This window comes from Bubalus kerabau, chromosome 17, assembly GCF_029407905.1.
Source record: "Bubalus kerabau isolate K-KA32 ecotype Philippines breed swamp buffalo chromosome 17, PCC_UOA_SB_1v2, whole genome shotgun sequence".
NCBI lineage: Eukaryota > Metazoa > Chordata > Mammalia > Artiodactyla > Bovidae > Bubalus > Bubalus kerabau.
In genome coordinates this window covers 24,896,455-24,908,471 of record NC_073640.1, presented here as the reverse complement: position 1 = coordinate 24,908,471, position 12,017 = coordinate 24,896,455, and the positions used below count along the sequence as shown (strand labels likewise).

At 34.9% G+C, this 12,017-nt stretch overlaps 1 protein-coding gene across 13 annotated transcripts in view; it reads right to left on the bottom strand.

The window, feature by feature from the left end:
* Nucleotides 1–859: 859 nt before the first annotated feature.
* The window catches only part of CHD9 (chromodomain helicase DNA binding protein 9), a 229,178-nt gene continuing 218,020 nt past the window's right edge, over nt 860–12,017 (bottom strand). For all 13 annotated transcript variants that reach the window (XM_055552539.1, XM_055552537.1, XM_055552544.1 and 10 more), the window contains 5 exons: nt 11,790–11,929; nt 11,256–11,477; nt 8,920–9,048; nt 5,294–5,398; nt 860–4,324 (listed from right to left, as the gene is read on the bottom strand). In XM_055552539.1, coding sequence (XP_055408514.1) covers nt 3,449–4,324; nt 5,294–5,398; nt 8,920–9,048; nt 11,256–11,477; nt 11,790–11,929 — 1,472 coding nt within the window. In that variant the 3' untranslated portion in view covers nt 860–3,448. The remainder of the gene's footprint in view (nt 4,325–5,293; nt 5,399–8,919; nt 9,049–11,255; nt 11,478–11,789; nt 11,930–12,017) is intronic.

Here is a 12,017-nt window from a genome sequence, read left to right as displayed (position 1 = left end):
TATTCAACCCACTATATGTATATAACATACATATAAATAAGATTTGATAGCTCCATGAACAGTATTTCAGGGTAGGTTGATGGATAATTTAAATAATTTTTTATTTTTCTGCATTTAAAAATAAATAGCTTATGTTCTGGAGTTGCATTTATGTAAGTTCTAAATTTATTGTGTGAGTTGAACATCACTTGTAGCCAAAAATTACTCTCCCCGCAACTCACTCTTTTTCTTCCTACAGCTCAAAATATATAGAATACATCATTTTATATGTAATGTATCTTCTTGCAAAAACATCCAACATAGCCAATTCTTCCTCCAGCACTGAACATATTACTGATCCTCTGGGTAAGCATCAGATGAAGCAGTTGACTTTTGTTTACCTTATTTTACAAAAACGGAAAAAAAAAAAAAAATTTTCTCAGCATGACAGTATAATTCAGTGTGGTCAAGTTAAATGAGTGAGTGATGAGACTCCACTGTTCCACTCTGACAGTTTGAGGGAAAACAAATTTCTTTTGTATTTACAAAAAGAAAAAAAACAGCCAAACACTAAAAACAACAGTGATAAATTAGAAAAGCCTCTAAGAGCAAGGGAAAAACAATTACTGATTTCCAAAATGGATTTCTTTAAGAGGTTAGCTGTATCTCTGAGCCTTTCTGGATTTTTAAAGGTCTGGGAGAACAGAACTTAAGGAAATAATAACATTGTGGGTATAATTATAGCCTGCTTCTGTCTCTTAAAAATTCTTCCAATGTTCACTTTCCTTTTAAAGACTTATGACTAATGTTTCTTTCATAACTGGAATAAACTACATATAAAATAATAAAAGTATTGTCATGTACAGAGGCTGACATCATGGGTAGTCAAAGAATATGTTTAATAAAAAATAATTAAACTTCCATTTGCTCTATAGAACATCATAGAAAGTAATTTAATAAATTACAAATGACTTTTTAAGACGTTTGCTTAACTACAGAAAGCAAATTCAGACTACACAAAACACAACTGGTAAATATTGCAAATGTCCAAAAGAAAAATTGGACTAAGACTTGAATCATGAAACCTGAAACAGGGCTATAAATACAAGGCAATAACAGCTATAATTCTTTTAGTAACTACCAACACATACTTGGATATCCTTTCAACTGCAACTTTAGTATTATGTAATTCTACTGATTTCTTTTTTTCTTATAACCCTTAACTTTACACAACCATGTTTGCATGTTTTTTTTTTTTAAGCTGATAGCTGGACAACTTTTCCCCAATCAGTACTAGATAGAAGTATCTTGAATCCCAAGAGAATGTTTAAAGTTAACATTAGCCTTAATGCTTTGAAAACTGCAACTGCCTTTATTACATAGAAAGAGAATCACTAAGATGTTAACCAAATTCATTTGATCTAATTAGGAAAATACTTTATCTCATAAATTTGATATAAATTAGATTTTACTGACAAGATCTAGGGTTTTTTATTTCCCTTTTAAACTGGAGACAGAAAGGAATGAAGATCATGTGGGTAGGACTAGAGGGAGAGAAGGGAAACATGGATGGTGCTGAAATACTCCACCGGCAACCTAAGTTAATTGTGTTTGAAAACTTTGGCTATCTCATAGGTGTATTCTAGTCAAACAAAAGTGCAATACTGCAAAGGGAAGATACTAAATATGTAATATATCATTTTCATGATGAAGAATTACTACCCACTTCTCCTGGAAGGGCATTATAGTGACTATTGCTAAGACATTGCATAAAGGACTATCAATTCAAAGTACTATTTTGGGAAAATACAAAAATCAATACAATCCCAATGGAACTGATATAATTTTGTAAATACATGTAACACTGTCTCTCTAATAAGGGATTATTTTACATACAGAAACATAATTTACTGGTAAAGGTCTTGGAAAATCTAATATAATTGCTTAATTCCTGACAAAGCAATAGAGTTGTATCAAAACGAACTGAAAGTTAATTTTTCTGTGGGAGAGAAGTGGGGTAGTTTTTCCCCTAGCAAAGTTTGTCACTGACTTATTTATTTAAGTACCAGAACAATGCTTATCTCTCCTTAGGATGTAAATGATATTATATAACCAATTCAGCTCTGTTTTCAATGTATATGAAGGTGAACCTGGACCTCTACCTTGTCAGAATAATAGCAGCTTTAGCAGGAGAAACTGTATCACAAATCAAATATCAGACAAATTTTACGTGGTAAAGGGTTCTAAGAAATTGATCAGAAACCTTCGGCTTCCTTTTTTTGTGGTTTACAGGAATTATGTATATATTTTTTGAGATTATTAAAAGTGCATTTTCAAAATGGGCAACTCAGTATATTTAATATAAACTGATAACCCAACACTGATTCTGGGCCAACATTTAGTCTGCTTATACCTAGAAACGCAAAATGAATTTAGACTATCTGCATATTACTTTACCCTATTATTTGTTAATTTTGGAATATTTCCATGACATAAAACACAAATAGAAATCTACACAAATAAAGCAAACAAACAATTTCTTTTACATGAAGTATGCTGTGTTGAAAAGTTCTTTTCAGTGGTATTTCATGATTTACCTTTTCTGAACCCTGGAAACAGACATTACTCATCTGAGACATAATTATTTCTAATAGGAGGCCAAACTTTGAAAAGTTAAAACTAAATGTGTCTAGAGGGTGTCAAAGTCACATGACACAGGATTATTTTATGACTTAATTTTACTGATTTTAGAGTTAAGCTCAGCAAAAAGCAAGTCATATTTCTTGCCCGATTAACATGATATATAGGATGTGTTTAAAAAACCCCTGAAAACAAGTATAGAATTAGAAACGAATGTAAACTTCCTAAACTAACTCAGCTGAGGTAACAGGTAGCCAGTTAAATTGGCCGATTGGGAAACTTATTTCTTCTTTAAAACACACTTGTACCTGAATTGGAAATATCAGCAGTGCATCACAACACTAGAGCATTTTCATGTAGTTAAAGCAATGGATGGTGATGTAGACTCTACAGCTTTCATGACATTCATTAGCTGCCCAAATTATTGCTGAGTTTTGATCTGTAAATTATAGGTGTCAAGGAGGCTGTAAAACTATATTCAAATTAAATCAGTAATATGCATAAAGTATTCTGTGTTCACTGCAAATATATTAAATATACAACTCTTATTGAGCATAATTTTCATAAAATTAACCCCCAACAAAATTATAATGCCTTTTGTTGTAATTTTACACCTTTATGTATTTGATAGTACATACGAGTTCAGAAACTTATGAATTTTAAGAAATATTACATGCAAAACGTCTCTGAAAGCAGTTTGCACTTCTAAACAAATAACTGAAATGTTCGGTCAGTAAGTTATTGATGCACTCAACACTGGCGTATTTACAATAATTAAAGGGGAAAAAAAAATCCAAAATCAGTTCATAATTTAAGTGCAGTCTGGGAATCAGTCTTCATTACTAGAATCTGAATCCTCGGATGACGATGATGTACTATCAGATCCAGATGAAGCATCGGCTTTCTCTGAACCCTCATCTGTGCTGTTTTCGTGAAGAGGACTCGGTTCAGTTCCCCCTTTGTCTTCCTGATCTCTAACTCTGGAATCTTCTTCCTTTACTTCCACAGACTTAGATGAGCCTAAGTCACTGTTTTTGTTTTTCTGTACATCAAAAGTGTTGGACTGAGACAAAGTTGGAATATGAAGATTAAGGCCTGGAGTGAGAAGCATCCCTGGATAAAGAATATTAGATAGTAACAGTGGGTTCAGAGCTAACGGGCTGGCAGCTGCAGCTGTACTTAATGCAGCAGTAGAGGATGCAGGAGAACCTGACACAGAGTTTTCACCGCCGTTCTCGGGGTTTTGGCTCTCTGTCCTTTCTTTCTTCCCTTCCACCTCCTTAGGGTCATTTCCCTTTTTTTCTTCTGTTCCGGATTCTGTCGGCTTTGTCAGGAGCCCTCCCATGCCCAACAGATTTGGCAACCCAGTCATTCCCGACAGCAGCATGGGGAACATGGCGGCCACATTTTTAGCTTCTCCTCCAGAAGAAAGGCCAGCAGGCATTCCCATCAGCCCTGCAGTCACTTGCAGTGATTGCAAGTTTTGTAGGTTTTGTTGTAAGGCCTGAAGAGTTGTGAGGTCCACGCCTGGCAGTAATCCATTGGCTAACAAAGGATTGCCTGAAATACTGGTGGCAGTTGCAGCCGCCGCCGCCGCCGTGGCCTTCGCAATTCCACTTTTAGGTCGTCTCCCTCGCCTGCTTACTTCCTCTCTTACCACGGGACCAGTGAGAATACGTTCATACATACTTTCTGGAAGAAATCCCTAACAACAACAAAAAAATCAACAATAACCATTTTAAAATAAAATCAATAGCTATTAACAAATGATACAAATAAGCCATTAAAAACATGAAATTATTCATAAGCTTATTCTGCATTGATACAAAATAACCAATTATGAAAGAGGTAACCCAATTTTATCTTATTTTTAAGTAGGGCTTGAAACAGTTCTTCCACTTCTCATTTTATTTTAAGAGAGCTTCTGGTTCTCTTTTATAACTGTGAGGCATAGGTTTGTAAAATAGTTCTGGAAACCGGAAGATCCAAAAAATGTTATTACTGCCATGCCCTTACACTGTTCACATCACCAGAAGACTAAAGAAATGCCATTCTTTTAATCTGCAAGAACAGTATGGAAAGGAGAGAAGTAAGTAATGATTAAAATGAGCTGCTTCTGACTCTTCTGACTATCACTTTGGGAATAATAGAGATAGAGCCAAGATGGAAAAGATACTCAATAGGGAAAAAAATCACTTGGCTCAGAACAGTAGTAGCACCTGCAGACTGGGAAGCACCAAGTCCTGAGTGGAGAACAACCTATGGTACTTTCTTGAAATTCCCCCAAGATTTTCTGGGGTTCAAAACTCCTAGAAGTAACAACAAAACAAAACAACCCTCCCCCCCAACAAACAACCCAAAATTCCTAAATTTTAGGAGTTTAGAACCTCTAGATCGGCACTGTCCAATAGAAACAATGTAAACAACATATGTAACTTAAAATTTTCTAGTAGCCACAATAAAAAAAGGTAAAACAGAAATATGACACCAGTTAGTATACACTGATTCTGCATTCTAATTCAACAAGTATCTGAGAAGTTTGCCACATACTCTGCAAGATAAAAACTGAACTAAAAAATATCATCACATATTTATGAAATATTTTGTTAATTCTTAACTTAAAATCTAAGATATAATTAAATGATGTCTAAATTAGTGTTCATGAAATACTCACAGACTGCTTAACAACATCTCCCCATTCAGGAGCTACTCCATATTCTGCATTTTCTTTCAGGAACCGACACAAATCTTTCAAAGGGGGAGCAAATGCACCTCCAACCTATAAATAAAAAACAGATTTTTAGACACTTAAAAGCATATTAAATGTGAAGACATTTCTTTCTTTTAATCTATGCTATACAGAGTTTATTTCTTTAAAACACATGTATTCTTTGAACCACCCTGACAATCTTTATTATAGTAAAAAGGACTACCACAACCCATAAGAACTATCAATATACTACATGAACATGCTAACATAAATTTTAGATGTTTCATGTATATTCTTTGGACAGTAAAATAACTACCATGTACTGTGAAGTACTATGCTGGGTAGGCAGTGTAGCCTAGTTAAGAGTATATCCTTTGGAGTCATCAGACTTACGACCTACATGAACTCGGGCAAATCAGTAAATCTCTTTGAGCCTCAGCTTTCTGATTTGCAGAATGGAGATAACAATAATACCTCCCTCATACGGTTTTATGAAAATGAGATAATTCAAGCACCTCAGCAAAGGGTCTGCTGCTGCTGCTAAGTAGCTTCAGGGTCTGGCACATAATAAATATAAGTTGTTATTATTATATTGCCAAGTATTATGCTAAGGACTTTAAGTACATAATTTATTTTAGTTCTCACTATATCCATTTGAGAATGGATTATTTCTATTTTTCAAATGAAGGAATTAAGCCTCAGAGAAGTTATACAAGCTGCCTAAAGCTAACTACTAAGTGTCAGGATCAGCTTTTAAACTCAGGTCTCAAAAACCAATGCATTTATCTTTTATGCAAACTGATACCATAAAAGTTGTATTTGTAGGCATCACTGGAGCTTTGTTTTTTGGTCAGGCTGGATGCCAGGCTGAAATGCCAGGCTGGATGAAGCACAAGCTGGAATCAAGATTACTAGGAGAAATATCAATAACCCCAGATAGGCAGATGACACCACCCTTATGGCAGAAAGTGAAAAAGAACTAAAGAGCCTCTTGATGAAAGAGGAGAGTGAAAAAGTTGGCTTAAAACTCAATATTCAGAAAACTAAGATCATGGCATCAGGTCCCAACACTTCATGGCAAAAAGATGGGGAAACAGTGACAGTCCAACTATTTTTTGGGGTCCAAAATCACTGCAGATGGTGACTGCAGCCATGAAATTAAGATGCTTGCTCCTTGGAAGAAAAGCTATGACCAACATAAGACAGTATATTAAAAAGCAGAGACATTGCTTTGCCAACAAAAGTCTGCCTAGTCAAAGCTATGGTTTTTCCAGTAGTTATGTATGGATGTGAGAGTTGAACTATAAAGAAAGCTGAGCACCAAAGAATTGATGTTTTTGAACTGTGGTGTTGGAGAAGACTCTTAAGAGTCCTTTGGACTGCAAGGAGGTCCAACCAGTTCATCCTAAAGGAAATCAGTCCAGAATGTTCATTGAAGGACTGATGCTGAAGCTGAAGCTGCAATATTTTGGCTACCTGATGTGAAGAGCTGACTCATTTGAAAAGACCCTGATGCTGGGAAAGATTTAAGGCAGAAGGAGAAGGGGACGACAGAGGATGAGATGGTTGGAGGGCATCACCGACTCAATGGACATGAGTTTGAGTAAGCTCCAGGAGTTGGTGATGGACAGGGAAGTCTGACGTGCTGTAGTCCATGGGGTCACAAAGAGTCGGACATGACTGAGCGACTGAACTGAACTGAACCCTGAAAGTATAAAAATAAACATATCCCTTTAAATATTTAAATGATTTCGACCTACCAATTTAATGTTCCTTTGGAGTCTAAGGACACTTCTTGAATAATTCCTTTTCCCACAGCTTTCTGAATGAATATGTACTATATCTTGTTAGGATACAGACAGGGTTTAATGTGGCCAGTTATAATATCTATATTCTTATCTAATTATTTTCTATAGTTTTTACTTAGCCTCTCAATTTTGTTGCTATCTCCTTTTTATTATCTCCTTCATTAAACTCCAGTTTAAACTAGAGGCCCTCTGTATGGTTTAAAGCCTGTACTCAAGAAACTCAGAACAATAAAGAAATCTACAAACCAAGGGAAATTAAGAGGTCCTTTACCAGGCTACTACAATTAAAAATAAAATTTAGGATGTTTAATATTAAACCAAGTAAAAACTTCAAAATAGTTCCATTTCCTTAGAACTGGCTAAGACAAATTTATTCATATCTAGAAAGGTTAATTTTTGTTATAAGATGAAGTGCAAAGATTTGCAACACAATCTGTATAAGCACAAAATTTAAGTAAAATGCAACTAAAATGTCATCTTGTTCTTCCCCTAATACATCTGACATCATCTTAATCTACTAACAAAAGCTGAATAAACTTTGGGGAAAATTAGTATTAATTTTAATGAGTTAGTACATAGAATAATATTAATATAATTGTTATTTTAAAAATGGTATTCTTCCAATTTCAATACTTCTGAGAAATTAAAATGATTTCATGTATTTTTATACTAGCAGTGAGGTCATTCAACAGAGAGCAAACAGAAGTAGGGAATTAACTAGGGATCTATGTAGGGTAATTTAATTTGTGAGTGAAGGAATTCAATGGGAAACTTGATGTTCTTACTTTGAAGGCCATTTCTTTCTTTCTTTCTTTTTTTTTTTTTTACTTATTGTGCTGCTTGCTCATCAGAATAAAAAACAATAAAAGTGTCAAAGCTATAAACTTACAAAAGGGTGCCTCAACTGTTCTATCATTTACTTTGTGAGGTAAGAGAGACATATACCAATACATACATAAAACAGAAACAATTTGGGGAAACAAATGTTGAGCCACATTTTATTCAGAAATAAGAAAAACCTGGAAAAACCTAGCTCTCACCATTCATCAATCAGTAAAGCAAGAAGATAAGCACAGGGGTACCATTTGTCTCTAAGATAAGATGTTTTATCTTTGCCTTAAGACATTTGATTTAAAACATTTAATTTCCATGTATCAGAAAATTGTGTAATATGCCAATTTTGATAGAAGAAGACACTTTAAGGCCTAATGATGGAATTATCAATACATGATAAATATATATAAATCTGTAATGGCTATGATGAGAATAGTGTTCCCTTTCAGCCGAGTTTCTCAACCTCTGCACCACAGACCATTTTGGTTGGTGTCGTGGGGGCTGTCCTGTGCACTACAGGAGGTGTGGCAGCGTTCTGGGCCTTCACCCGCCAAGGCCAACAGCATCCGGCTAGCAGCTCGCCACCTCCCCAACACCCACCTCCTTCATCTAGAGCTAAGACTATCAAAAACGTCCCCTGATTGCTAAATGTCGCTTGGAGGACAAAGTTACCCCCTTTTGAGAACTACTGCTTTAGATACAGTGCCCTGGTTCAGTGCCACTGCAAAGGTACAGATATAGAAAGTAACTTACTTCCTTCGACAGCTTAGCCAAAGGTGTGGGATTTGAAATTAGACTGCATAAAATTGTAGTCCGTGTCTTTCCCCTCAAATCTTCTAGATTTAACCCAACACGGTCTGTTAGAAAATACTGCATAATGAAACAGTGTTCTAGAGATCTCTTACATAGTGCATCAGTATGAAAAATTAACAACAAATATGCAAGTACCTTTCTGGCATTTCTTCTGTTAATCAGCTGAACACGTTCTTCTCCAGTGAGGCTATTAACATCTAATTTATTGGGGTTTCTGCAGCGATGCCTTTTTTGTTTGGGTCTCCCCTCATGGAGTTGCATTCGCTAAAATATATAGACAAAGAAATAGCTGCAAAATCTTTAACTATGCAAATGGCACAAATAAGCTGATCCAAGTAATTTAACCATGTAAAATTGAAGATATATGGTATATATAAGATATAGTAATATAGTTGACCCTTAAACAACATGGGTTTCGACTGTATAGGTCCACTTATACATGGATGTTTTTTTTCCAGTGACTACGCAATCCATTGTTGATTGAATCCAAGGATGTGTAACTGAGGACATGGAAGGCTAATTGTAACATTATATTTGAATTTTTGGCTGTGGAGGGTGGCATGCGTCAGCATCTCTTAACTCCTGTGTTGTTCAAGGGAAAACTATTTATGTTATATATTGAATGTACAGTACATACACCACGTTACAATCCTTTTGCTGTAGACATACCACAGTAGCGTGTGAGAGCCAAGAAACCATTAACATCAAGTGCCCTTGGGAAATCATGCCAACATTATGTTGTATTCTCTACTTAAACAAATGTGGCTTATAGCAATGTCTTAAAATTGTTTTATAACATTATATAAAACATTGTGATAAAAGGGTTATTTGCAGTGAAAATGATGAACGGCTCTAAGTTAAAAAGAGTAATAAAGATTCCTCTGCAGTAGTAAGAGAAAGGTCTGAGAATCTTCAAAGACGAGCGCATAACTGCCAAAAGGGCAAGGACTTTATACTGTTCACTGTTTTTTATCCTAAATACCTTACAACAGTAACTAGCACATAGCAGTTGCTCAATAAAAACTGACTAAATAAATGAATGTTATTTTCTAACATGTTAAGAAGTTACAGGGTTAAACTAATGATTCTCATTATCTTCAGAATTGCCATACTCGTTTTATTATTGCTCATCTTACTGAAAACCTGTTCCTTATAAGAGCTTTATTTGGCTTTTTTTTTTTAATAAAAAGAATTAAGTGGAAGTTTGAGAATTAGTGGCATTTTCTGAAAAAACTAGGGATATGAAAGCCAAGACTGAGGTTCTCGGTATTAGACTACCATGTTACCTCTTGGTGATAATAACAGCAATGTAAGACACTACACACACACACACACACACACACACACACACACACACATTACAAGTACAGTCACATTCTAGGGACTGGAGCTTTTGTGGTTCTTTTGCATGAAAAAATAAGGCAATTAAATTTTTTTCTGTTAATAACAATCACTTTACCTTTAAATGGTATTCTTTCATTTTCAAAAGATTTTCATTTACAAATCACTGACTCAGTAAATATTTACAGGGAACTAGATACCATTCTCTGTATCAGAAATTAGGTGCTAAATCCTGGGGCTACAAGGTGCATAGGACACAATCCTTAAGCAGCTCACAGGGCAGGGAACAACATTACTGGGTTATCCAATTAATCTTCATAATGGAGGCAGATAGAGTAAGACTACTAACTGGCATACAGGGGATATGCGACTATTCTTTTACCTTATAAAATATATAGAAACAACAAGGGAGACTGACACAAAATCTGGTACATAAACATCTGATAGTAAAGCACTGCAAACCAAAATAATACATTTCTATAAGAAAGCCATATGCCCATAAGATAGTGAGTAGGAAGTATTTTAGAGGATAAGGAAAATGCAAATGAATAGACCTATTCTCATCTTGACTAATATAGTCTATGTACTTGTATTCTTATAAGACCTTAAGAGCAGAGGTTTGGACAGTGGATTTAAGACTTATTAGCTGTGTGGCTTTGCACTATTTATTTAAAATTTCAGTTTCCATTTCTTTATCTATAAAGTTATAACAAGGCCATTCTGATAAAGTTTGGGAGTGTTAAATGAGATAATGTATGTAAGTGCTAAGTATAAAGCCAGGTACAGAGTTAAGTCTCAATAAGTGTTTACTATGATCATTTTTATTATTTTAAAATAAACTCCTTGAGGGAAAGGATTGGAGGTTTTATACCTTTACAACTGTCACTGGGTCTATGATAGTACTCTGTATATGACAGGTGACTTTTATTAAACACATTGAATACAGAATGAAAAATGGAAAATGATATTATATCATAGGAAAGATGGTCATTAGTTTTTGCTGCTCATCTTTCCTAAATCTTGGGCAGAACACATATTTAACATAAGTTGGTGAGGATTTATGCTTCATCATTATAGATGTAATGAATCATAGACATAAAATATACTAAGATTTATAAGGTATCACCTACAGGAATAAAAGCTCCTAAATCTTCCACATAACCTGGGTGCTCCTTAAGCCACTTTTCCAAATCCTTTCTCTTCGGTGCATCATCGCCTGCAAGTCTTGTCCCATCTTTAAGGTTAATAACTGGAACAGGAGTTTCTGTATCAGGAATTCCTTGAGGTTGAGTATAGGATAATGCTGGATTTATCCCTGTAGAAATCTGTGAGGTGGTTAAGCCTAACGTAACCTGTAGAAAAACACCAAATGAAAATTTTATTTCCACGCTTTAGCATTCTGATTTTGGTCCAATGAAGCAGTTCTTTTTGAAGAGAAACAAAAATTGTTTAAAATTTCTTCTAAGTCTTTCAAATTTAAAATTCTCATGAATCTTGGCCAGTGCTGGACTCTACTGAGATACAATCTAAAACTATACAGTATACTCCTAATTTTCCAGTTATTTTTATTATTCACAAAAAATTCACAAAGCAGCAATATGTATCTTTACTGGGATGAATTTTGGAGTCAAGAATCAGTAGCTTTTAAGCATTACTTTACTTACATGATTAGGTGGTTTATTTCTGTTAAAAAAGAGGATGTCAACACCTTCTACATTCTTCCTCCTTCCCCGCCTTTTTTTGACTACAGGCTGGTTGTCTAATAAAACTCCATTGGCACCAAGGGTTGATTGAATGGGAGTACCTAATAAATTAAAAATGCAAAAAAGTGATAAAAATCTAGTTCTTAAATTAAAAGTAAGCACTTTTAGGAGGATGGACTGGGAGTTTGG